Below are 26,712 nucleotides of genomic sequence, written 5' to 3'. Positions count from 1 at the left end.
AAAACTGTAAAGCCACACTCCAAATTCTATGGTATATAAAACTCCTATAATTTAAATTAACGGACAACTTTGGGGAGTTTTTTAAAAAGAGCTTCTGAGTTGCTTTAATACCAAATGGGGAAACGATACTCTAATTTGTACTCTGAGAGTTACTGTATGATGTTTTAAACCACCGAATTAAGTGTGTCCTCGACAACACTGCTGGCCTGTGGCCCCTGGCTCCAAGCCCACGTCCCACGGGCCTGCAAGGCGTTGCAAGGAGCAGAGCAGTCACCACTGGCAGCACAGGGTGTGTGCTGTGCTGCACAGCCCGCTCCATCCAAGTGGTTCCATCACCAGGGCGCCTGCCAGCGCTCTCAGAGGCCTGTGCGCTCGCCCGGGGCGCTCGCCCGGGGCTCTTCACCTGCCTCTTCTCCCATCACAGCCTCCGTTATCAGGAAGATGTCAGACACTGGAATAGTTCCCCCACTGCCCTTCCTGCTTCCACGCTCTCCCAGAATTAACTTTTTAAACACAACTGTGATCAGGTAGGGAGTGGCAGGAAGAAACAGATGCAGCAAAGAAGCAACAAGAAGGAGAAAAACCACAGACCTGCGTGTCACGGAAGCAGAGAGAGGAGGAAATTCCCCAAAGAGGAATGACCAACATTTAGATGCGGTAAATTTCATGAAAAAAGGGCTCAAGTCAGCTAAGCGGGGATGTTGTCTATTTACCAAATTCTCTTAGGCCTGAGACCTCATTCCCCAAAGATGCTAGTTAATATTTTCTCTCTCTAGCTTTATTTCATAATTTTCAACTGCTGTTTCTTCAGAAGCTTTATTCTCACACAACCATAGCCCCCACCCTGGATCTCTCCGCTGAAGTCCGGCTAAAATGAAATCAATTCGTTTAACTGAAGCAAGGCTGCAGGGGCTTGGCGGGAAGGCAGACTGTCCAGTTTGCATCTGCCTGAAGCCCAGCGTCAGAAGGAAGACAAGACTGTCTTGTACTTTGGAAGACAACTCCACTCCAGGGAAGACACATTCAAATGCTTAAAGAAAGAAAACTATTGCAAATGTTCACTCGCATCTAAATGATTTCCCACATAATACAATAACCCATTTTCGTTACATGCCTTTTCTTTTTTTAATTAAAAAAGTGAAACTAATGCATGACCCAGATTCCCACTTTGGTCAAGGCCCTCTTCAACTCAAGCTGGGACCTTCAAGATACTTTCCTGCTACAGTCTCTCTTCAATTCTCCTGATATGATGCTGTCTGGTTCCTTCTCCCATTACTGAGCTGACTCACAACGTCAAAGGCCCCGGGACAGGGGGCTGGTGCTGGTGGAATTCAAGGACACACACACTTCGGTAAAGCCTAACCTTGCCCAATGTAATGCTCACGACCTCCCTGTGGGTCCCAGGCACCCTAGGCAGCTGGCCTTTTCCCAGAAGAGGCCATATACCCACCATGATGCCGAGACTTCCTGTTCCACATTTCCCGCCCTCTTCTCCATCTGCAACTCTACCTACCCATCAGGGCTCTGCGCGTCTCCTTCACACACTCCTGACCATGCTCACTCTCCTCTCAACTCTGGTACCACTCACTGTGCTCTGCTGACTTGACGCTGGCATTTATGTAGAAACCTCAACCCTAGACTGTGCCCAGCGAGGACATCTTCAATCTCTTTGTCGGCCTGGTACCTGAACTGCATAGGTTCACCAAGTTTCCAGTTGGTGAAAATAAAAGGTTCTTGATTTAGCCAGGATATCACACATTACACTCCGAAAAATACATTTTTGTACTCAGAAAAATATATTGCATTGTGGCTTAGTATTATAAATTTGGGCATAACGTGAGTTATAATACATCACTTCCCTTAAAAACATCATAATACACTTGGCTTATAGAACAGAATACTGATCCAGACTTCCAATCCCACCTTTATAAACGGCCACCAACATAATGAATAAATTCTTTTCCTACATTTTGTGCAACTGCACATATAGTTACAATCTAGACCATGGCTGACAGACAAGTATAATATTAATAAGACAAGGCTGAAATTCAGAGGAATAAAAGGAAGAACTGCTGCTGATTTTGTCTTCCTTGTGCGACCCTTACCACCATCTTCAGAACTTTCCCTCCCCTGGGCACAATGGCAACTCTTTCTTTTTTTTTTTTAATAAATTTATTTATTTTATTGGCTGCGTTGGGTCTTCGTTGCTGCACACGGGCTTTCTCTAGTTGCGGCGAGCGGGGGCTACTCTTCGTTGTGGTGCGTGGGCTCCTCATTGTGGTGGCCTTTCTTGTTGTGGAGCATGGGGTCTAGGTGCATGAGCTTCAGTAGCTGCAGCACATGGGCTCAACAGTTGTGGCTCACGGGCTCTAGAGCGCAGGCTCAATAGTTGTGGCACACGGGCTTCGTTGCTCCGTGGCATGTGGTATCTTCCTGGGGCAGGGCTTGAACCGTGTCCCCTGCATTGGCAGGCGGATTCTTACCCACTGCGCCACCTAGGAAGTCCCCAATGGCAACTCTTAAGGAAAAACTGATCGTAACAGTTGCAGAAGGAGAGGCAACAGTCCCAAAGAATAAGATCACTGTAGTGGGTGTTGGACAAGTTGGTACAGCATGTGCCAGCAGCATTCTGGGAAAGTCTCTGACCGATGAACCTGCTCTTGTGGATGTTTTGGAAGATAAACTCAAAGGAGAAATGACGGACCTGCAGCATGGGAGCTTATTCCTTCAGACACCGAAAATTGTGGCAGATAGATTACTCTGTGACTGCCAATTCCAAGATCATGGTGGTAACTGCAGGAGTTCGCTAGCAGGAGGGAGAGTGTCACCTGAATCTGGTGCAGAGGAATGTTAACGTCTTCAAGGTCATCATTCCTCAGATCGTCAAGTATAGTCCTGACTGCGTCATAATTGTGGTTTCTAACCCTAACCCAGAGGATATTCGCACATATGTTACCTGGAAACTAAGTGGACTACCCAAGCACCGTGTGACTCGGAGTGGGTATAATCTGGATTCTGCTAGGTTTCACTATCTTATGGCTGAAAAACTTGGCATTCACCCCAGCAGCTGCCACGGATGGATTCTGGGAGAACATGGCAACTCAAGTGTGGCTGTGTGGACTGGGGTGAATGTGGCAGGCGTTTCTCTCCAGGAACTGAATCCAGAAATGGGAACGGACAATGATGGTGAAAATTGGAGGGGAGTGCATAAGAAGGTGGTCGAAAGTGCTTATGACATCATCAAGCTAACAGGATACACCAACTGGGCTACTGGATTAAGTGTGGCTGATCTTACTGAATCCATGTTGAAAATCTATCCAGGATTCACCCAGTTGTCAACAATGGTGAAAGGGATGTAAGCCATTGAGAATGAAGTCTTCCTGAGCCTTCCATGTATCCGGAATGCTCGGGGGTTAACCAGTGTTATCAACCAGAAGCTGAAGGATGATGAGGTTGCCCAGCTCAAGAAAAGTGCAGACACCCTGTGGGACACCCAGAAGGACCTAAAGGACCTGTGACTTCCAGCTGCTAGACTGTAGAAACTTTAAACTACAGTGTAATTAGCCACAAGCCTTTAGTTTTCATCCATGTACGTAGGGCACAGTTTGCTTTTATCTTCCTAAGTATGTGAATCTGGGCTCCCAGAATCAAAGCCCAAGCTTGGTTTAATGCTTGCAAAATGAGTCCCTGAACAAATAAAATTAACTATTGTAGTGTGAAAGAAAAATAAAATTAAAATAGAATAAATAAAATAAAAGGAGTAAGTGGCTGGAAAACTGAAATAACTTTAAAAGTGGCGAAAATGTTTTGTTTTGTCCACAGGATTTTTATACAAAGAAAACTGACAGTAACAGTAGCAACAAGAGAACAGGGCAGGGCCGCGTCACAGGTGCGCCCCCGCCAAACTGAACCAGCTGGCTCCACAACTGGTATTAGTGTGTACTCCGGAATTCTTCCACTTTATTTTTGTTTATTTTTGTTTTTTGTTTGTTTGTTTGTTCTGTTTTGTGTTTTGGCTGTGCTGTGTGGTTTGCAGGATCTTAGTTCCCTGACCAGGGATTGAGCCTGTGCCCCCTGCAATGGAAGTGAAGAGTCCTAACCACTGGACTGCCAGGGAATTCCCCAGTTTTGTTTCAGCAGACCCCTCCTCTGCTTGGGCAACAGTGAAAATTCTAACTTTGGGCCTAGTTTTCTCTAGAAACTAATCTTAGACATTTCATCTAAAACCAATTCTTAATTATTCTACTACCTTTTTACTATGTGCAAGTTTCCATGGAAATGGGTATTTTTTTTTAACATATCACATAAACATATTTTGAAAACACACAATGCTCACTGATATCATGAAATCAAAGAACTGGAAGGACCCCAAGAAAGTACCACCTCTAAGAAGGACCACAGTGGTTATTTACGTGATGCTCTAGTTCCAAGCAAACCCAGTGATGGAGGCCACACCCGTGGCAGCTAGTCCAGTAAGAGCCACTCTGACCGACTGCAGTTCTGTCTGTTCTTCCATGCAAAGTGCGCCAGAGGAGCAGCGGTGCTGGCATCACATGGGGCTTGTTAGAAACGCGGAATCCTGGGCTCCACCCAGACCTGCCTTTCAATGAGACCCTGAAGGTGGTTCACAGGCACAGCGGGGACTGAAGACACTAGCTTCCCCGCAAAGGGAATGGAATACACCTGGTAAGCACCCTCTCTTCGTTCTCTAAAAGTTATCAAGCAATTGGCCTAATCTTCTTTTCTGTCAGTGACATAACTACGTCCCAATTTTATCTCACACATCCTATTGCTGGGCTCATATTCAAGTTCTGCTCTTTTGATTTTTTAAAACTTCATTGAATCCTCTGAATCCTTTATCACTCCCTTAAGATACAGAAAGAAAAATGGGTACCACGCCACAATTCTGAGCTATGCAAAAGCATTTCATCCCAGGGTAGGAGTCACTATGAAACCTGTACTTTTTTTTTTAAAAAAAAAGAAGCTCTGGAAATATTCTACCCTTATAAAATTTCATAAACCCTGCTTTCATCATTTGTGAACTTGATAAAAGTACTTCATGTTTTTAGACTAGAATAACCCCCAAAGGACAAAACGATCAGTCTGAAAGGTCCTTACTGAGTCTCTAACCTGAACTCGCTATAGGTGAGCCTCAAGGCTGAATTCTTCTAGTTTGTTTTCTAACACGTTTACTTCCCAGAAAACATCACCTGCATCATTTAAGTGCCCACACTGACTCCTGTTTAGGCTCCTAACTACCTCCCTGCCTCGGGGCTCTTCACCCACCCAACTGGCCAAGCAGCACCATCACACAGGCCTCAAGGTCACCTGCGCTATATCTGCTTCCCGTGCTTTGCTAGAAACCCATGAGATTGTGCATATAACACAACTGTGAGGTTGTCTTTGCAGGGAATAATGGAATAAGAACCATCTTTGAGCTAAAACCTGGGCAACACTTAAGCCCCCAGGTGTATTTTATCCTTGAGAGTCAGGCATTGGGCCACAGCCAAGTGAAAGAGCTGAGCGCAGACTGCTGCACTGTGCTGAGGAGACAGGTGAGCCGGGACCCCCACCCCTCACAGAGACCAATGCAAATTCTCTTGTAAGAAAAGCGTCCTCAGTTTTGACCCCAGACGTTTCATGGACTAGGAACTCCCAATGAAAGATTACCAAAATACTCAGGGAAACAGGCCACCATGAGCGAGAGTCAATCACTGGATTTAGAACTGCAAGAAATCCAGATACTGGAATTATAGAATCAAAAAACATAGAAAGTAATGATGAATGTAATGTTTAAATATATAAAGATGAAATCACAGAAATAAACAAACAATGGAGACTGAAAAATAACCAGCAAACAGAACTTTCAGAAATGAAAAACATAATTGGGTTAAACATAGCTAAAGAGATAATTAATGAAATGAAATATAGATATGAATAAATTATCCTGAATGTAGTATAGAGAGACAGGGAGATGGAAAATACATGGATTAAGAAATAAGGAGGCGGACTTCCCTGGTGGCACAGCGGTTAAGAATCTGCCTGCCAGTACAAGGGACACGGGTTCGATCCCTGGTCTGGGAAGATTCCACGTGCTGTGGAGCAACTAAGCCCCTGCACCACAGTTACTGAAGCCCATGCACCTAGAGTCCATGCACCGCAACAAGAGAAGCCACCACAATAAGTCCATGCACCACAACGAAGAGTAGCCCCGACTCGCCACAACTAGAGAAAGCCTGCATGCAGCAATGAAGACCCAATGCAGCCAAATAAATAAATAAATAATAACTTTTCTAAAGGAAAAGAAAAAGAAATAAGGAGGGTAGAAGTTTTAAAAAATCTAATGTAGAAAGAGAAGGTCAACATATGTCTTGCCAGAATCCCAGGAGGAGGGATAGTATATGAGATAATGAATAAAATTTCCAGAACTGATGAAAAACATGGATTCACAGATAAAAAAAAGCACAACATATACCAAATACCAAGCAGTATAAATAAATCAATCCACACCTAGACACACTATAGTAAAACTACAGTATAGTAAGTAGAAAAATATCTCAAAAGCAATTAGAAAAGGTTACCTACAAAGAAACAAAAATGATTACACTGATAATCAGAATCAAAAAAATCCAATCAAACTTGATCACGTACCACTTTCTTTTTCAAAAAACTTCTTCTACAGCTTAATGAAAAAAAGCTGAGATTCTTTGGTTCAGTATTTAAGACTCTATAAATCTATTCCATTACTAATATACTCTTCCAGCCAAATCTTTTGATACTTTTATTTTTTTTAATATGGTAAAATATATGTAACATAAAACTAGACTATCCTCTGTTCCCCTAAACATGTGATGTTGCTTCTGCAACCTCTAGGCCTCTGATTATGCTGCTTCTGTCAGATGGACTGGCTTCCTGCCATCTCTGCCTCGTGAAATGACACCTTTACTCAAGACTCCGAAGCTTTCCCCAATCACTGCAACTGGGTGATCCCCTTAAATACAGTTTACTTCTCTTAGAGTATTTACGGTACATAGTAGCTCACATTACAGTTATTAGTCTACATATTTTATTTTTCAACTAAACTGTAACTTCTTTAAAGGCATGTGCCAATTTTTGGATTGCCCCCCAATCCCTGCACTCCCAGCCCAGTAAATGATATGGTCTGAATACATGAAAACTGGTCAGGCACCAACTATTCAAAAGGACAAGATCAACTTCTGGCCTGGGTCTGAGATAACTCACGAAACTCCTGAACTCTACGCTCTGGGACCTCCTGAGTGCTCAAGACTCACCTGTTCTGGCTGGCAAACGGTGTCTGGTCTATTGGCAGGATGCTTTCGGGCCAGGGGGCAGTCTGGTTTGGAGGTGCTTGTTGTTGGCTATACTGAGGTCCCCCCATGTTCATCTCTAATTCAGATGGCCCTGAAATGGGATAAGAAAACAATTCCAAAATTTCACACCTTGTAATGAGGGAAGTATCTGTTTTGGCTATGGAACAGAAAGCAATATCTGGTTTACAGAAAAAGACAGAAGCAATAATAATTGGTGAAAATAAGAAGACAGAATTTTTGTTCTGACAGAAAAAAGGGCAAGAAAAATCACGGCTAATCACCCATTTTAGAGACTCTCTAGATCAGCAGTTCCAAACACCTTGTACTTAGGAGTCTTTATATTCTTAAAGTACAGCTTTTGTGTATGTGGCTTATATCTTATTGATATTAACTGTATTGGAAATTAAAACTGCAAAATAGAAAAATGATTACTAATTCATTTAAAAATCATCATAATAAATCCACTATGTTAACATAAGCTTTTTTTCTTCCAGTCATATTGAGATATAACTGACATACAGGCCTGCATACGTTTAAGGTGTACAGCATGATGATTTGACTTACATACATCATGAAATAATTATCACAGTGATTTTAGTGACTATCCATCATCTCAAATAGATACAAACGAGAAAAACAAAAAAAAATTTTTTTGCCCTTGTGATAAAAACTCTCAGGATTTACTCTCTTAACAACTTTCATATATGACACATAGCAGTGTTAGTTATATTGACCGTGTTGTACGTTACGTCCCTAGAACTTGTAACTGGAAGTCTGTGCCTCCTGACCACCTCCATCTGACTTTCCCTCCCCCACATCCCCACAAATCTGATCTCTTTTTCTATGACGTTGTCTGTTTGCACCATAAACAGGGTAAAGCTAACTCTACTGCACATACATGAGAGGATGAGAATGAAGAAGGGAGATAACATCTTCGCATTACTACGAAAATAGTGTTGGCCTTGCAGAGCCCCTAAAAGGTCATCGAGGTCCTGGACATATTTTTGAGAAGTGCTGGTCTGAGTAAGGGAGGAGCAGAAAGGGGGCCCAGACAAGTTAGACATGCTCTCTCTTAGAAATTCTTTGTAGCGGTTTAAAGCTAATGCATGATATGAGCTCTTTAATGATTTTATTATCAATGTCTATAGACCTGTCTTCCATTACAGTAGATACTTTTTTTTTTTGTAGTTACTGTTTTTTTTTTTAAATTTATTTCTTATTTTTTTGGGGTACACCAAGTTCAATCATCTGTTTTTATACACATATCCCCGTATTCCCTCCCTCCCTCGACTCCCCCCCCCACCCTCCCCCGAGTCCCCCCCACCCTCCCCATCCCACTCCTCTAAGGCATCTTCCACCCTCGAGTTGAATTCCCTTTGTTATACAACAACTTCCCACTGGCTATCTATTTTACTACAATAGGTACTTTTTTGTTGAGTTCATGGCTTTTTTGAGCTTATTAAAAATCAGAGAAATTCAGCTACCCAGTGAAGCTCACAGAGCCACGTTTCAAGCTCAAAAGCCAGGTGCCATACAGAGAAGAAAGACTGAGGATAAATGAAATTTCTGGATATAAGGGATTTATTATGATGACTTTTAAATGAATGAATTCCTATTTTAAAAATTTCCCAGTTTATTTCTGCATGGAAATCTGGCCATTTTTAGCATTTTTCATGCAAGCCTCAAATTATGTGAATTTATGTTTGGGAATCACGCATTATTAATTTGAAGCACATTCTCGGTAGAAAGGCAATGTGAATGTCATCTCAGAAACAATAAGCCAAAGTGTGCTGAGCAATTAAACAATTAGAAAAGAAAACTGATGCTGAGGTAGGGTAAGCATTCTGAATTATCGTGTCAAAACAATCCTGGTACCTTTCCGTTAATGCTTTAGTGCTTACTCATCATGCACTATCTAAGCACATGAAAAAGTACACAAACACCAACTTATCTGAATTATGCTAATGTACAAGAGTAAGGTTAGTATGTCAATGATGAAGAAAATCTTGAGGATGAGTTGCATTAATTTAAAAAAAAATAATGGTTTTATTGAGATACAATTCACATACCATAAAATTAGCCCATTTACAGCGTATGATTCAGTGGGTGTTAGTGTATTTGCAGAGTTGTACAACCCCCACAACGATCAACTTTAGGACTTTTCATTCCCCCCAAAAGAAACCCCATGACCATCAGGAGTTACTCCCCATTCCCTCTACAGAGCTCCAGCCCTAGGAAACCATAGTCTACTTTCTTTCTCTATAGATTTGCCTATTTTAGACATTTAATATAAATGGTATCATACAATGTATCAGCTCATTAATTTTAATAATGTATAAACTGTATCCAAATAGAAGTCTAGTGATCCTTACATTTTATGAGATGCTCTATAAGACCCTGCACTTTCACGGAGAGTCTGGTTTAACAGTCTAGGTAGTGGGCCCAGGAACCTGCATTTTAAGGTCCTAATGACCATGCAGAGTTAGGAACCACTGCTGTATCACTGAAATACTTCTTTAAAATATCATCTATGTACCATTTATAGTGTTACAGTCTAATTCACTCCCTGCAAAAGCTGAAATTAGGTAATTTAACCAAAATAAACCATCATAAAGGTAGTGGGTTCTCTTATGTAACTGGAAAACCTGCAATTCTGTGATCCTATACAGAGTTCCAGCAAAATCCCACTTCTGACAGCTTGACATGGGGGGAATTACCCAAACCGCCAAGTAGAAGCATGTCTTGACAGAACTCACAGAGCTGTTCCTCTCTTCTTCTAAGAAAGCATACAAATGAAAAGCCAAGAGCACAGGAACTGCCTTACCTATATTCATGACCTGAGGCTGAAGCATCTGTCTTTGGCCCGGCTGGCTGTTGGGTCTCATGGGGATGCTGGCCGTTGGGTTCCGAATCATACCTCCTTGGAGGGGCCGGTTCATGGCACCGGTGGTAGCCGCACAGGTGACCCTCACCGCAGCACTCTGAGGTGCCCACTCCCCAGAGGGCATGGGGGGCCGGGCAGCACTGCTGCCAATCATGCCTGCAGGCCAGCCAGAGAAAACAGAGATGCAGTGGCTGGAAACATGGTCAGCACGTACGAACACCAGACGATCTGACTCTGTACGAGACGATCGTTCTTAATACACCGTTAGCGCAACACCTCACGCCCTCACCGGGACAGATGTGGGCCCTTGGCTAAGAAATACGAGTTGGCAATTACGACGACGTTTTTCACGACATGGACTTGCCACTCTTTACAGTTCGGAAAAGCTGTTAAAATTGTTCCCATATGTACTTAGAAACAGGTGCTGTGGCGTGTGGATAACCCCAACTTCCTTCCTCAGGAAGTGAATCACATTAGCTGATATACACGTCAATGCTTTACTTTCCAAAAGGGAGGTGCGGCTAAGAGGAACAAAGTAAAAACTGATAATCAATATTCTAATTATAAACCCAAATCACAGACAATATCCCATGAAGCCTTGGCCAGACTTTAAATCCTCAAATCCCTTTCTGAGCATTACAATTTGTTAAACTTCAAAGCTGACCGAGGCAGCCTCGGAAGCCGGGGGAATGACAGCATCTTTCCACTCGTTTCGTGGCCACAGCAAGGGGGCGCCAACCGCTCTGGTGTACCTGGACCACTACATTCCTGATGATGTAGATTCTAGGCTGGGTTGGGACAGATTTGTAAAACTCCTTCCACACTTGAGACAGTGACAGCTATGTGACCACGCACACCAGTGAGAAGAGCAGAACACTGCTGGGCAGGTCACGTGTTTGCTGTCTCTGGCCTGGCTCCCCAGATGCTGGCGATGGCCAGACGTGGATGAAGACCTGATATCCTAAAGGGGAATAACCCCAGATGGGGACTCTTCATTCCAAAGTGTTTAAATAATGGATGTGTAACAGTTCTGCTTTCATTCACTTTAATTATGATAAACTAAAACCAGGGTGTATTTCAGAAAAGGAGAGCACACATATTGTGGGTGGTTTTTCACTGGTGAAATGAGAATGCGCTACATTAGGAAGATTAAGAGTAAAGGGTAATCAGACTGAACAAGTTAGAACAATATTACATTAATATATATTTTAAAAATAATTTTAAGACGAGATTTGAATTATACAAAGATGTGGGAGAAAAGGCATTTTCTTTTCCAAAAAATCTATTATCTAATTAATATAACAAGATTATAGAAAGCCTAGAAAGCAGAAGGGAAAATAATCTGTAATTCGAAATACTAATGCAGTTCTAACTGGGGTAGTCTCTTTCAGGTTTTTTTTCTTTTCGAAACAAAGCACAGGCATTGTATGATCTTCAGAGCCTGGATGCTGGTCACCTCCCAGGCTGCCCAGATTTGAATACAGGTACAGCCCCCAAACCCTAAACAATCCTCCAAGAACCCAGCTCTTCCTGTATCCCACTAATAAGGAGCCGCCTTTAATAAATCATTGGCTCCTTCTCTTTTACAGAATCTCACGTAAGTCAATATTTTACTTACATAAATCAATACTTTATCTTTAAAATAATGTAAAATTAATATGGCATTGTTTCTGCAAAATGGTATAGTCAGTGCCTGGCACATATAATAGGCACCTAATAAATATCTGGTGAATGAATAAACTATTTTAATACCACATAGTTCACATTTCCAATGAACTGCTTACCAACAACAGAAAGTTAAAAAAAAAAATCCATCTTTTCCCCTTAAGTTGAACGCTTATTTTCAGTTAAGTATCTAAATGGCAATGTGTACACAGGGATTAACAGACTAAGCTAAGAAAAATACCAAGAATTAAAACCCATGAATGTAAGTTCCTTTAATAATATTTGTTTCTGTCAACGCTTTTGTCTCCAGCTGTAAGCTGTGAGCAGTTCCTCACTGGAACACGTAGCATCCTAAGGGCAGAGGATGTGGTGGTAAACAGCACTCAGTGCTGCCGCAATGATTCCCAGCCTGAGCCAGATGCAGGTTTGGGAGTAAGGTGGCTGCTATGACAGTGACGACCAATTGGGAACATGTGTGGGCAACTTGGCAGAAGCCTTAAGTTACAGCAGGTCAAGGGCCAAACCAGATCACAGGCAACTTCATACAATGGAGTCCCTGGATCAGTTACTATTAGGTCAGGCATACTACCATGTAAAGTTTGTTATTTTTAATTATTATTTTTCGGAATGAGAACTGCTATCGAGTATAAGAGGTAGGCTGAATTTTAACCTTTCATTCTGAAATTAGCCCAACACAAATCATCAGTTAATAGGAAGTTCCAGGGTCATCAGCAGATTATCATGAAAAGCTAGCAACCACCAAATTATTTTACACATACCACTACAATGTCTAGAATAGTAATGGGAATACAAGCGAAATAAGCTTATGCCATAGGATTAATGATTAGAACCCTCGTAGAAACAATGACCACAGAATAAAAGGGTGAGCTTACTGGAATGCTTTCATATACCACGTTTGCAGTGAAAATCTGCAGAATTTTCTTACATACAAATGTTAGTTTCTAGCATAAAAAATTTCACTTGAGAAATTCTACGAGTTTGATGTAGATGAATACATCTTGTTAAATAACCCACCGATAAAGTTAACAGTGCATTTGAGCCCTTACCTGTGCTACTGTTCCCTAAATTTCCTTGGTTTCCTATCATCCCTTGATTACCCATCATTCCTGGCTGAGGTATCACTGAGTAGGGACTATTGTTTCTGATTGGTGGGAAAGGTCCAGCACCAGTTGGGCTTTGCAATGTGATGTCAAGTGGTAAATTCTGGTTTGGCAATAACCTGCCCAGTTGCCCTGGTCGTGGGTTATTAAAAGCTAAGGAGAAAACAAATGAAAATTGAAGGTTAATATAGGATAATGGAAAACAGTCACAGAAGTAGTGTTTAGGGAAAATGTTGTTTGTAAAACAACAAAGATATGCATGTCAGGGACCAACTGCCTACATAAAAGACAAATTCACAGACGAAAAAACATGTGGCGTGAAAACACAGACTCGCAATCTAATCAACAAGTCTCTAATTTAATTCTTGACGAGCTTGCAAAACAAAAAAGTAAAAAGAAAAAAAAATATGTCTATTATTTACCATACATTTTTCTCCCCAATACTAACTTCTAATATTCAATTGCATTTGCTAAGGAAACTACTAATGTTATTTTTCTTGTAGTATTTGAATTTAGGAATATTGCTTTGTCACAGCTGTGAAGCCATAAACACCTTTTGCACATAGCACCAAACCCAGATACATGTGGTTTGGACATGAGACTATTATTTTTTAATTGGACTTTCCTAGGAACAGAATTAGGTTAAAAATGTCTACTCTCAATGAAAGTTAAAATCTTTAAATGTGTGAACTCTGATACCTGACGTCAGTATTAAAGGTTGAGGGCCCTGTTAAGTCTTCTAAATACAACTTCTTTAAATTCCAGATACATTTATATTTGAAAGGATTCTTACGGTTAGTTCACGAGAGTTTATTGTGTAGTAAGGACCACAAAAGTGCACTGTACCATCACACAGACAACTAGTAATTTGATAGCAATATTTTTATAAGAACAAAGATATTATAAATTATAATTCATAGGCTAATATATTAAATAATATCAAGTACTTTATTTCCTCTTAAGTATATATAAACACAGTATGAAAGAGAACATTTAAAACATATTAACGTTCTTAACAATCAATAACAGATAAAAAGTTAGAAGAATTAGGGTTTGAATGAAAACGATGTATATGCTTAACCTGACCTCCTCAGGCTGAGTTATCTGGTTACCAGTCAGCAGTGTGAATACCATCAGGAGGCACAGACAGAGGAGAAGCCATGAGTTCTCCCGCAGCCGTCCATTAACTCCTCTGGGTTGTAAGCATAAACTCACTAGTGTGTTTCCTACTCACTTCTCAACCCTCTGACTTTGTCATCTCGCACGGGCCATGTGCAACCTTCCATTCCCTAAGAAAAGGCAGGTCTGACAGATAACAAGCAAAAACTATTTTGTTTTACCCTTTCAGAATGATCAGCAATCACTGAGAAAAGTCTATTAATCAAAGATGCTTTGTGATTTGGTTGATGGTTGCCATTTCTGATTTGAAAAGAGATGCTAAGCTTCGGGTCAAACTGTATTTGAAGAGGGACAAATCATTGTGTTCGCCAATTTAACACTAAAGAGATTCTCTGTCTTTCTACAAATCATGTCCCTGGAGCAGGAAAGATATTTTCTTCCGCTCAAAAGTATCGGACAACTTTAGGTAACCATCGAGTTTGTAAACTAAGTGTTCATGGTGAAGAAAGACTTCATCTTAAACTTACAAAAATATAAAACAGGGAATTCCCTGGTGGTCCAGTAGTTAAGACTCTGAACTTCCACTGCAGGGGGCACCAGTTCGATCCCTGGTTGGGGAACTAAGATCCTGCAGGCTGCACACCACGGCCAAAAGGAAAAAAAAAAATAAAAAGAAAAAATAAATAAATAAAAGGGAGTTCCCTGGTAGCATAGTGGTTAGGATTCTGGGCTTTCACTGCTGTGGCCTGGGTTCAATCCCTAGTCGGGGAACTGAGATCCTGTAAGCCACTAGATGCAGCCAAATAAATAAATATATTAAAAGAATAAAATAAGTGATTAAAAAATGTATTTTATAAAATAGTCTTCCAGCTTTATATCATACTAATTAAACTTAAGATGCATTTATATGATAAATTTCAATGTAAAATGGATATTTATATGAGGATTCCTATGACACAGGACAAGAAATTTTTAATGTGTGTAGCCCTTTCATGCATAGAGAGTAAATTTTTTTTTTTTCTGATGAGTGGTTATTTTAATGATCACCACAGTGAATTAATTTTGCTTTCCTGTACAGCAAGTAAATATTTTGATGAAAACTTTTTAGTAGTATATTATTCCTGAAAAGTCAGCATAACTTTCTAAGTTTCTATCTTTCAAGTATTCAGTTATATACTAAGACATAGAAAATCTATTTTAAACTCCATTTCTGAAGGCAGCAACTGAAATAAGAGAAGAATGACAATCATCTGAAGAACTTTATCTATGCAGGTCGGTCTCACTCTGTGTTGATTAAATTAACCACAAGCGCCTGCAGAAAGGCCATGTTTACTAGAATCTACTCTGAATGCTGTTTTGAAGGGCCAGGACAGTAGATGGTGCTATTTGACCATAAAAACCTTGAAGTGACTAAGCTGCTTGCATCAGATTTTAATAATCCCTGTTTCTGATGGTGATTACATGGGAATTTCTTGGCATAACCATCAATATCTCATACTCACTGCTCTGTGAAATTCGCAATGCTGCTTTCTGGGCTCCAACAGGTGTAACAGGGCTGCTTTCGGCTGTGAGTTGCATGAGGTCATTGATGATGGCTTGCTTGTCAACTGATCCAGCAGGGGCGCCTGGCCTCGTGTCTGGGAAAAGCTGTGGTAATTGACTATTCTGCAAATCATCCAAAATCTCCTCCAAGTTGTCCAGCTCACTGCCAGGCTGCAGTTAACAAACAGAAGCGTTTATCCAGTCCCACGCTAAGAGTGGGCACCACAGGCCCGTTTGCAATTGCAGACCTAATCGGTATGAGGCACCAGAGCCAAACAAGACATTCAAACTCATGCGAACCTCAGGCCTGACATTTCATTGATCATCTTTTAAAAAAATTAAATCGACAAAGGACAAATAATTTAATCTCTTGCTCCTCAATTTCCTAATCTGTAAAAAGAAAGATGACTGAATTAGAAAGCCCTCTTCCAACACTATGATTCATTGGCAAATTATAAATTCCCCTTTATTTTATGCTAACAGTTCAATTAATTATGAGTATGTGTATTTCTAATTAACCATGGGTGTACTATGACTTACAGTAGAGGCCTAGGTTTTGTGGTTAATTCTCCTGTAGAAATAACAACAAAAAACTGGTGGAAAATATGATCCAAATTTACACGAAATCAGTATTTAGTAAATGGTCATTTCCTTTTAGAACTTTGTTTTTCTTTCTTTTTTTTTTAAGAGCAAGGAGTAAAATGCACAACGAGCTTGAAGCAACCATGAACAGCTCAGCCCTGTCTTTTCCATTTGAGTGGTGTTTTTTTCCTGCTTACACTTTCAGTTTCGAATGACACTGGCTTTCTCAGTCACTCACCAGCTTTGGTGACAAATTCAGGGAAGCTGGATAAAAACATAGTATCTATTAATTTGACTTTACAGAAGCCATAAAAATGTTTCTTACGGCTTTTCCCTTTCTTAAAATAATTCCCTTCTAATTATCAACATTAAAATAATAAGGTACATATCACCACTATTTCACACCTAGTGCTTTTCTTCCAGAGACTGTATTTCTAGTAGTTTAAGTAGAACCTATCCATGTGCCAAGTATTTAAAATTAGTGCCAACCACACAAGAAAATGGCTAAGTTAAATCCCAGGATTACTTTCTAGCGAAGAGAGTGGTTAAGAATGATTCTCCTACAGAACTAGAACAAGAAATCTTACGATTTGTATGGAAACGCAAAAGACCCCGAATAGCCAGAGCAATCTTGAGAAGGGAAGATGGAGTTGGTGGAATTAGGTTTCCTGACTTCAAACTATACTACAAGGCCACAGTGATCAAGACAGTATGGTACTGGCACAAAAATAGAAGGGAAGATCAATGGAACAGAATAGAGAACTCAGAGGTAAACCCAAGCACATATGGGCACCTTATCTTTGACAAAGGAGGTAAGAAATATACAATGGAAAAAAGACAGCCTCTTCAATAAGTGTTGCTGGGAAAATTGGACAGCAGCACATAAAAGAATGAAATTAGAACACTTCCTAACACCACCATACACAAAAATAAACTCCAAATGGATTAAAGACCTACATGTAAGGCCAGACACTATCAAACTCCTAGAGGAAAACATAGGCAGAACACTCTATGACATACATCAAAGCAAGATCCTTTTTGACCCACCTCCTAAAATCATGGAAATAAAATCAAGAATAAACAAATGGGACCTCATGAAACTTAAAAGCGTTTGCACAGCGAAAGAAACCATAAACAAGACATGAAGGCAACCCTCGGAATGGGAGAAAATACTTGCCAACAAAGCAACAGACAAAGGATTAAATCTCCAAAATATACAAGCAGCTCATGCAGCTTAATACCAAAAAAGCAAATAACCTAATCCACAAATGGGCAGAAGACCTAAATAGACATTTCTCCAAAGAAGACATACAGATGGCCAACAAACACATGAAAAGATGCTCAACATCACTAATCATTAGCGAAATGCAAGTCAAATCCACAATGAGGTAACACCTCACACCGGTCAGAATGGCCATCATCAAAAAATCTAGAAACAATAAACGTTGGAGAGGGTGTGGAGAAAAGGGAACTCTCCTGCACTGTTGGTGGGACTGTAAGTTGGTACAGCCGCCATGGAAAACAGTCTGGAGGTTCCTTAAAAAACCAAAAATAGAACTACCATATGACCCAGGAATCCCACTACTGGGCATATACCCAGAGAAAACCATCATCCCAAAAGAAACATGTACCATAATGTTCATTGCAGCAGTACTTACAACAGCCAGGACATGGAAGCAACCGAAATGCCCATCAACAGATGAATGGATAAAGAAGATGTGGCATATATATACAATGGAATATTACTCAGCCATAAAAAGGAATGAAATGGAGCTATATGTAATGAGGTGGACAGACCTAGAGTCTGTCATATAGAGTGAAGTAAGCCAGAAAGAGAGAAACAAATACTGTATGCTAACTCATATATACGGAATCCAAAAAAAAAAAAAAGGTACTGATGAACCCAGTGACAGGACAAGAATAAGGATGCAGATGCAGAGAATGGACTGGAGGACACGGGGTTGGGGGGGCAGCGGGTGAAGGGGAAGCTGGGACGAAGTGAGAGAGTAGCATAGATGTATATATACTACCAACTGTAAAATAGATAGCTAGTGGGAAGTTGCTGTACAACAAAGGGAGGTCAACTCGATGATGGGTGATGCCTTGGAGGGCCGGGATGGGGAGGGTGGGGGGGAGTCGCGGGAGGGACGGGATATGGGGATATGTGTACAAATACAGCTGATTCACTGCGGTGTACCTCAAAAGCTGGTACGAGAGTATAAAGCGATTACATTCCAATAAAAAGCTTAAAAAAAAACAAAACCTCATACAATATAGATTAATGGTCTGAGTCTAGACTCCCATCTTGCCTTTTAACCTTTACTCTTTTCACACAAATAAAATGATACTTTAAACCATCTTGAATAGGAAAATAACGACCATAGTTTCAAAGAGTTCTAATGACAGAATTCATGATTCTTCCTTTGTGATCTACCCTTGTGTCTAATATAATGAGTTTAAAATAAGTCTGAAGTTAATCTCTCTCTATATATATACATAGCTATTATAAAACATTAATACATTTGGATGGTTTAAACCAATTTATTAGTTCTTTACTTCAAATAATTTCATAATTAAAAATCCATGATTTTCCTTGGTTGATTTTTATTTTTAAGAAGCATGTATTAAAACTGATTTTTAAATTTTAATCTTTGCCATTTTTAAGAGCTGATCAAATTTAACTGTGGATCAGTCTAGCTTTGACAACTGACTGAACACTTGTCTTAAGAAAGTCATGCAGGAACTTCCTGGTGTCATATTCAGAAGGAACTGGTTCTTTGGAGACCCTTAACTATGGACACTACAGTACTTGAATTCACTCAGCTTACGATCAGAAAAACGCATTATGAAAATTTTCCCACTAGAGATAAATACTGCTTTGCTTGTGCTATTTCTTGTCAATTTTTGGAGTATGCATTTAGATTAATATAACTGTCTCAAATTTACTTGAAATGTTCTTTTTCAAGGAGAATATGTGTACACCTTTGGTTGCCTAGGAATAAAGTTTGACAACTACAGGCATTCTCTTCTGTAGTCATGCAAGTCCTGGAAGGGGTGGATTTGATCACATCAAGTTTCTGATCAAACATTTCTGCCCGTAAGTTTTTGTAAGCTTTATTTCTCATCAAAAGTTCTTCTAGTTCCTATTTAGTTCCTTTCTTAGGCATGACTTCTTCACAAGACAAAAAGATTAATGCCTTCCCTTAAAACGCTCTGCCAAGATACTTCAAAGTTTTGCTTAGGCATCTCTTCAAATGCTCAAATTAGCCACATCAATTTGAAGAGTTGGTTTAAACTATTTCAGGCAGAAAATGAGTCAGAAAAATTTTTGTAAAAGTACTACAAAATGAAAATTGGACTTGATTTCTGTAATTTTTCATTTTTCTGGTTTTATGAATTTTTCATGTGTCAAATCAAATTGTTTTCTGAAGGAAATATATAAAGAACACGTGTATTTTCATGACACGTATTGTAATAAATTACAAAACAGTGTTTCAAATTTTTTTAAAAAACTTTAATTTCACCACATTTGCCTAACATAAAATTGCTTTAAAAAATGGTAACACAATTCTACCACATTTGGAGGGAAATTTTCAGGACACTGCCAGTTTAAAATATGGTTTGCTTTTCTAATGGAGCCAAATAACAAGAAGAAATTCTTTACAGACTATTTCTAAACCCTCATCATAACTGGCCCAGCAGCATTAAGAAAGGGCATAGAGTACCATTTAGTTAGTATCATTTACACATGCTCCATTGTGTAAATAAGTATATAACTTAAAAGTCAGTGAACATATTGGAAATTTTTCTGTCATTGTTTCCTGTTGGTTATGAAACACTGTAGAAACAAATGTTGTTTAAATATTCTACCCAGTGAAGAATGCTATTTTAGGTATAACAGCGCCATCGAAATACTTCCTGCCCTTAATAAGTTAGTGATAGGTTAAACACACACTCAGATAATGGCTCTTTTCTGAGTCAAAATAACAAGACAGTCGACTGTGTCATTCAGGCTCGCCAACAGTTAACTTTACTAACTAAAAATGTGTTGTGCTCCCCTGAAATGGAAGAAAAGTCTTTGATAAATGTGTACAGAAGTCCACAGGAGATACAATCAATATGTATTTGGGAAAAGTGAAGGAGGGCGGGAAGTAAAAGAATCCCTGGTTTTTTTCTTAAAGTAAGTCACTCTAACTTTGATCTAAATTTAGGTAATGCATACTTCCTGTGGTAACCTTTCTTTTCAAGCTGCAATGTTTTTGATCTTAAAATTGCTCTGAAGCAGTATTTTTTTGGTGGAGCTTTAAATGGGAATGGATGGAGGGTAAAACCAGGAACTGGGTTTCATTAGGAAAAAAATACTGCGTGTGTGTGTGTGTGTCCACCCAAAATGACAGATTTGTGCTGATAACACTCTGTGCTTTAAGTTCCCAAAGTCAGATAATTCTGATCAGAAAACATGTTCTTTTAAATACCAATTAGAAACTGCAAGTGACTCAAGGGCTTAAAACAAAACTCTTTTGTCAGTTTCTTGTATGAAATTCGTGTAATCATATAGCTAAATACAGACATGCCAAACAGCACCCCCCTTCCCTGACCCTCTAAGCCCCTAGGGCCTCAGGCCTGGGATAGAAATAAACTCTGTTTGTGGAGGGAGGGACCAGCCACTTAGCTCCTAAGCCAAGGTGGACGGACCTCAGGAGTCACCATCTTGCCCTCTAGCATGTGTCAAGAGACCTGAGTGACAGAATCTGTGCCTGCCACTCTGAACTGCCACAAGCTCTGTGTATTCTAATCTGGTAAACCTCAGAAGATTAAGACATCTACAGCTGTCAATATGGTTTTACACTACACTCTACCCAAGATGTTGTTAACTTTCTACTGAGTCCTCAGGTCCCCCCATGCAATGATCTTAAGAATCACAGAGTAGCTGGTGTAGAGAACTCCTTACTAAAATCTAAGTTTAAGGATTCATCACCAAAGGTGTTTACACACTTACGCTGTTTCCCTTGTGAAGGGCACAAAGGCCTCACAGGAATGGTAGCAGCTGTCCAGACATCAAAGTGAAAGACAGACAGGAAGCTGCATGCTCAGGACTGGGAAGGAGCCCGGCTGTCAGAGCACGCCTGGCCTCAGCCGCCTGATCAGTGCTCTCCACCCAGGAGCTGCTGCATGGGAACCTCCGCCCAGCAGGTCCAAGGTGCTCCTCTCCCCTCTCCCCATGCACACCCAGGTCCTGAATACAGCGACACCTAAAACGTCCACTTGTAAAACAAGTTTCAAGGCCAAGTCAGTGAACCATTTTAAGTAGAGAGGTCTGGGCAGCTTCTTCATTTCCTAACCCATCACGACTTAAGGCAGCGCTCGGGGACATCGGGGTTGATGAAGTCTTAGCTCGCTAACCCAGCCAGTCACTGATTTCCCAGAAAACCCCTTATGCCAAGCCATTATTGCCAGTAATAACTCACTTTTTTTCTTAAATAAGAAAAATAGTAAACGGTTCACGTTTTCCCTCTGTGATGTCATTACCTCAGAGGGTCAGCAAGAAAGACTTTGAATACCACTTCAGCACTCCTGAATTTTTTCAGGAAATTAATTTTTCACATAAGAACAACAGATGACACAACCTATTATTTCAGTTTTGCACTTATTTCTGATGGCTCAGCTATACCCACATCAAGGCCAGTCTCTCCTCCCCTCTCCTCTCCATTCCCCCTTAAATACTCTTCATACCAATGGTCTAAGCAAGTCTTCAACACTGAGCAGAGGTTGTGGTTGAGAATAAAGAGAGGCAGAATGATCTTCATTAAGTCTGAAAACCAGTCAGACTCTGATCTTAAAAAGAGAGAAAGGTAAGTAAGAAATCATTTCATTAAGTCTGTCCTGGCAAAGCCCCCTTTCCAGGAAGTGATTATCTCCAATGTAGGTATCTTCTAATAACAGGGGTCAGTGGACCCCAGCTGGCCTGTGGGTTTACTAAATCCTGCCCATGCGCTAAGAATGGATTTACATTTTCTAATAATTAAAAAGAAATCAAAAGAGAAGTATCCTGTGACACAGGAAAATTGTATAAAATTCAAATATTGGTTTGATTGGAATGCAGCACGCTCGTTTGTTGCTGTAGCGTCCGGGGCTGTGTTCGCACGCCGGTGGTGGAACCGAGTAGCTGTGGCAGCGAGTGTGTGGCCTGCAAAGTCTGAAATATGACCGTTCGACCCTTTACAAGATAAAAGTCAGCGTCCCTGCTCTATAACGACGTCAGTCTTTGCCAGACAGAGTGTTTGGAACACGCAGCCTCGGTGAGGATGGCCGCTGCTTCCAAGCAAGAACACCACAGGAGGAGGCTTATTTTACCCAGTCACCCGAGGCCTCAGAAGGCCCCTGTGGAGAAATCCTCGAGAGCTGCGCCCGCGCACCTGGGAGCACACGCGACAGAACTTACCTGGTCACCGGGCTCGAAGCTCATCTCCTCCTTCTCAGTTTTCATGGCGATTAATTTCGTGGTACTGGCAGGGTCTGTCTTACTGTCCAGCCGCTCCAGTTTGGGGGTGATCTCCGGTAAACCCATATCTTTAGTATCATCTTTATCGAGCAGGTAGCGAAGTAGTGCATTCTCTTTCTTCTTGGGGCTCACTGGCTCCTGCTTAATAGTCACCTCGGACCCAGGAGCTGTGCTGGCCTCCTGGTTCAGCTCTTTGCCCGTGGCTTCCGCGGTCAGCTTTGCCAGGTCCACGGGGGAGCTGCTGTCCTGCAGGAGTCTGTGCAAAATCTTATGCTTCTCCTTGAGCGAGGTTCCGTGCGTGGCCCCGGAGCCGGGCAAGCCGCCTGCGGAGTCCTTGCTGGTGTCCGGCAGAGCGCTGGGCAAGGGCGAAGGCTCCACCGGGTCAGATCTGGTGGTCAGCAGCTGCAGCAGTTTGGTCTGCCCCTTGCCGTCGTGCAGTCTGCTCTGCCCGTCGGGCCTCTCGCCACTCCCGGCCTGGGGCAGGCCGGCCTCGCCGGCCTCCTTCTGCTCCCCCGGGTGGCAGCTGCTCTCTGTCGGCCCAGCCGGACCGTCCGCCGGCTCCCCGTAGAGCCCAAAGCAGTCTTTGGAGTCTAAGCTTCCCATCTTGCCGAGCGGGGGAGGGTTCACATTCACCGGCGAGTTCTGCAAGTTGCCCATCTTGAGGTCCGGTGACGCCAACGCCGACGACCCCAGCGGGACGCCATGCCCCTCGCTGAGGGCCTGCAGCGCGTTGAGGGAACTGTTGGTGTAGCTATGGCTATTTCCTGTGCTGCTGCAAACTCCCACGGGGGAATGCAGGCTTCCTGCGGGGGAGAACTGACTGGGGGGGATGCGAGGGCTTCCGGCTACCCCAGGGCTCACGCGATGCCTCGGTGAGAGCATGGAGCTGGGCTGTCCTGGATTCAGGCCCGGGCTGCTTTGTGAGGGGCTGTTCATTTTGAGTGCATAGTTACTACCCTGAGGAGTGGCTGCTTGCATGCTCGACACGTGGTTCATTCCCCCAGAACCACCGAACCTGCCCATGGGCAGGCCCATCTGTTCCTTCGGGCCGTTCATGGGGAAATTCATATTGCTACTTAGGGTCATGTCCTGACCTGGGTTCCCACTGCACATGGCCTGATGGGCAGGGCTGCTGGAGCTAATTGGATTCAATGGCTTCCCCATCGCTTGTCCAGTCAGATCTGGATTCATCACACACACATTCTGCTCCCTGTAGGATGAGGAAAGAAACACAAGATAAAAGGGAAGGTAGGGAGCGAGTCGTTACTCATTTTCAAAAGTGAGATTGCCTCATTTCTTTCAAAGAACGGATGACGTGGAAGGAAAGGAAAGATAATACTTTGATGAAACCATTTGCAATTATGGGCAAGACTGAACATGTAGCGTTTTGGACCAAGTGGGATGTTTTTCAGTCCACTCATTAAGACGTCTGTGGCTTTACAGAGGGAGTTGTGTTTAAATTTGACTACTAGCATATTGAAATCGAAGTTGCTAGACAAGACATTAGCGGGCTTCCAATTACATAATATACCTTTCTCATTAAATGGTATGTTATCATGAATAACTGAGAGCTTGTACTGTCTGAAAGAAATGACCCAAACAAGTATAGCTGTCTTCAATTATCTGCCCCAGATTACAGTTCCTAACAACAGACCCATCTGTGAGCCTGGAGCTTGATGTGTGCTACTTGGCTCAAGATGAATAGAAAACTTAGAGGCAAAAGACTTGCCCCTAATTACTTGAAACTCTGCAAGTTTTAGAGCCAATGAAGTTAACAAAACTGTTTAGAATTAGATTGCCTGTCTAACAGATCCCTCGCCTGGGTCCCCCAGAAGGCAAAGCAAGAGCCTCTCAGACCACGGGAGAGGCACTGCAGATCATCCTGAGTCTGTGATCTTATTTCCCAACTTGCAGGCAACCCTGCTCCACTCCTGGCCTCAAAACAGGTTTTCTGAGCTGGATGGTTTTCCAAGCCTTATGAGCTTTAATTTACAGCTTGGCAGTCACCTGTGAGTTACCAAACGTGTTCACAAATCCAAACAAAACAGGTTTCACAAATTGTCAAACATCGGCTTTCAGTTACGGGGGTGAAATCTGGCACATCTGTAATCACTTTCAAATTGTTTCAGTTTGAGGTCGATTTATTAACAGTTGGCAAACAGGGCTGCTTCATTTTTTTTATTCTTAATAAGAAAGTAAATAGTCGAGAAATGTAATAAAAGGGAACTCTAGAGCAACTTTAGATATCTGCTGATGGTACCTCATAAAGCTTTATATAGTACACACGTAAACACTTACATAACTTGAAATGCAATCATTTCCCTAAATTTGTGCTCGAAAACAATACGGTTTAGGACATTTACTTTAAAATCAGCATTCAATTTTCCTTACTTTTGTTTTTTATGGAAATGTTTACCACTCTTCAATTTAAACTCTAATGTCAGAAAATTAATTTAAAACCTGAGGATAACAATCTAAAATCTTCCTTCTCGGTGTAGGTATATTTGAAAGTTTTAGATTTAAATACACAGGAGCAGAAGTCATTCTATATTCCTGCCCTGCACATAGCACCACTGGGAACTGAACAATTTTCCTTCTCTGATATAACAGGCAGTCATGTCAGAGCAAAGTTAGTGCTAGCCTGTGTCCTTCCAGCTGGGTTTTAAAATTCACTAGTACTGGGACTTCCCTGGCAGTCTAGTGGTTAGGATTCTGCGATTTCACTGCTGAGGGTCCAGGTTCGATCGCTGATCAGGGAACTAAGATCCCACAAGCCGCAAAAAAAATTTTAAAAAAATTAAAAATAAATAAAATAGAACCCACTAGTATTAAGGCTAAAATTCAAAGTGTAGCCCGACTTTGATTTTCAGTATCGGGAGTTGTCTTTTAGCTAACAGTTAATAATCATTTAATTTTAACTTAATTTCTATTTTACATGCCTGGGTTTTGTCAACAGAAACGTCTACCAGCGCTGACAAGCTCTGGGATGATTTGCTGCTTTTGGAACCTTTCCTCCTGACTCGGGAAGGGCACGTGGTATGTCAGAACGAGGTTTACCTGTGCAGCATATGTAAAGATATCACAAGCTGAGGTTCGTTAGTAGTCTGAGAACGGATGAGCTTGCTCTTCGTTTGTGCAGCCACAAGAGTGCCGTCGGACAAGGAAAAACGATAGATTTGACTGAATGCCAGTCCCTGTCTCAGCACTGCAGGCAGGCGAGGAAGGAGAATGCATGTTTAGAAAGACAAAATTAGGGGGTGGGGGCAAGACATGATAACAGTAACAAACTTCGTTTAGTTTAATATTTTCCTACCAGCAGGTTAAACGGAGTTGTAAGTAGTATTTCATGACATTAGAACATTATACATTTTTAAAAGCACATTTATCTTTCACTCAAAATACTAATAAATTCAACATACAGGGTTCCCCCCATCCCAAATAAAGCTTGGACCCTCAACCTACGTTCTTTTTAAAATCTTTAGTATCATGGCAAAAAAATAGAGTGTAAACAATTTATTAGCTCAAAACAAGCCTTGCGATGATTTGTCTAAAAGGTTTGGAAACAATACAATACATAAACATGATATCCACCTCTTAAGGGTACAATTTGCCTTTAATTTTTCTTCAAACTACTACAGCAGTAAACATTACAGTAAAACTTATGATATTGAATATATTCTCCAAATATTCACCTTGAAGTTATCTACTGTTTAATCCATCATCTCACACTACTATTCCCCAATTCTGTTTCTCAGTGTGTAAGAAATATTATTTCTGTGCTCAGGACAACAGGAAGTAAAAGATAAACAGTCAGAGGAATTTTTTCAGAGAAAAAAAAGGCTAAATAAAAAACTGAAATAATAAAAGTACAAATCTTACTGACATGCAATTGGTTTAATGTCTGGATAAAGAATCAGGTGTTTCCATTTTCAAGACTATAGCAGACAGTATAACACTAGCTTAAAA

The 26,712-nt window shown here is 41.2% G+C and overlaps 1 protein-coding gene and 1 pseudogene across 15 annotated transcripts in view; one reads left to right on the top strand and one right to left on the bottom strand.

Moving 5' to 3' along the window:
- The window catches only part of NCOA2 (nuclear receptor coactivator 2), a 270,883-nt gene that overhangs the window by 18,914 nt on the left and 225,257 nt on the right, over nucleotides 1-26,712 (bottom strand). For 14 of the 15 annotated variants that reach the window (XM_057737096.1, XM_057737101.1, XM_057737102.1 and 11 more), the window contains 6 exons: nucleotides 25,804-25,951; nucleotides 22,687-23,956; nucleotides 15,623-15,833; nucleotides 12,948-13,154; nucleotides 10,156-10,371; nucleotides 7,293-7,422 (listed from right to left, as the gene is read on the bottom strand). In XM_057737096.1, coding sequence (XP_057593079.1) covers nucleotides 7,293-7,422; nucleotides 10,156-10,371; nucleotides 12,948-13,154; nucleotides 15,623-15,833; nucleotides 22,687-23,956; nucleotides 25,804-25,951 — 2,182 coding nt within the window. The remainder of the gene's footprint in view (nucleotides 1-7,292; nucleotides 7,423-10,155; nucleotides 10,372-12,947; nucleotides 13,155-15,622; nucleotides 15,834-22,686; nucleotides 23,957-25,803; nucleotides 25,952-26,712) is intronic. The other variant, XM_057737109.1, reaches the window with a different exon arrangement.
- LOC130854373 (L-lactate dehydrogenase B chain-like) lies at nucleotides 2,510-3,518 on the top strand (annotated as a pseudogene).

Source organism: Hippopotamus amphibius, chromosome 5 (assembly GCF_030028045.1).
Source record: "Hippopotamus amphibius kiboko isolate mHipAmp2 chromosome 5, mHipAmp2.hap2, whole genome shotgun sequence".
Taxonomy (NCBI): domain Eukaryota; kingdom Metazoa; phylum Chordata; class Mammalia; order Artiodactyla; family Hippopotamidae; genus Hippopotamus; species Hippopotamus amphibius.
This window is presented reverse-complemented; position numbering and strand designations above follow the sequence as displayed.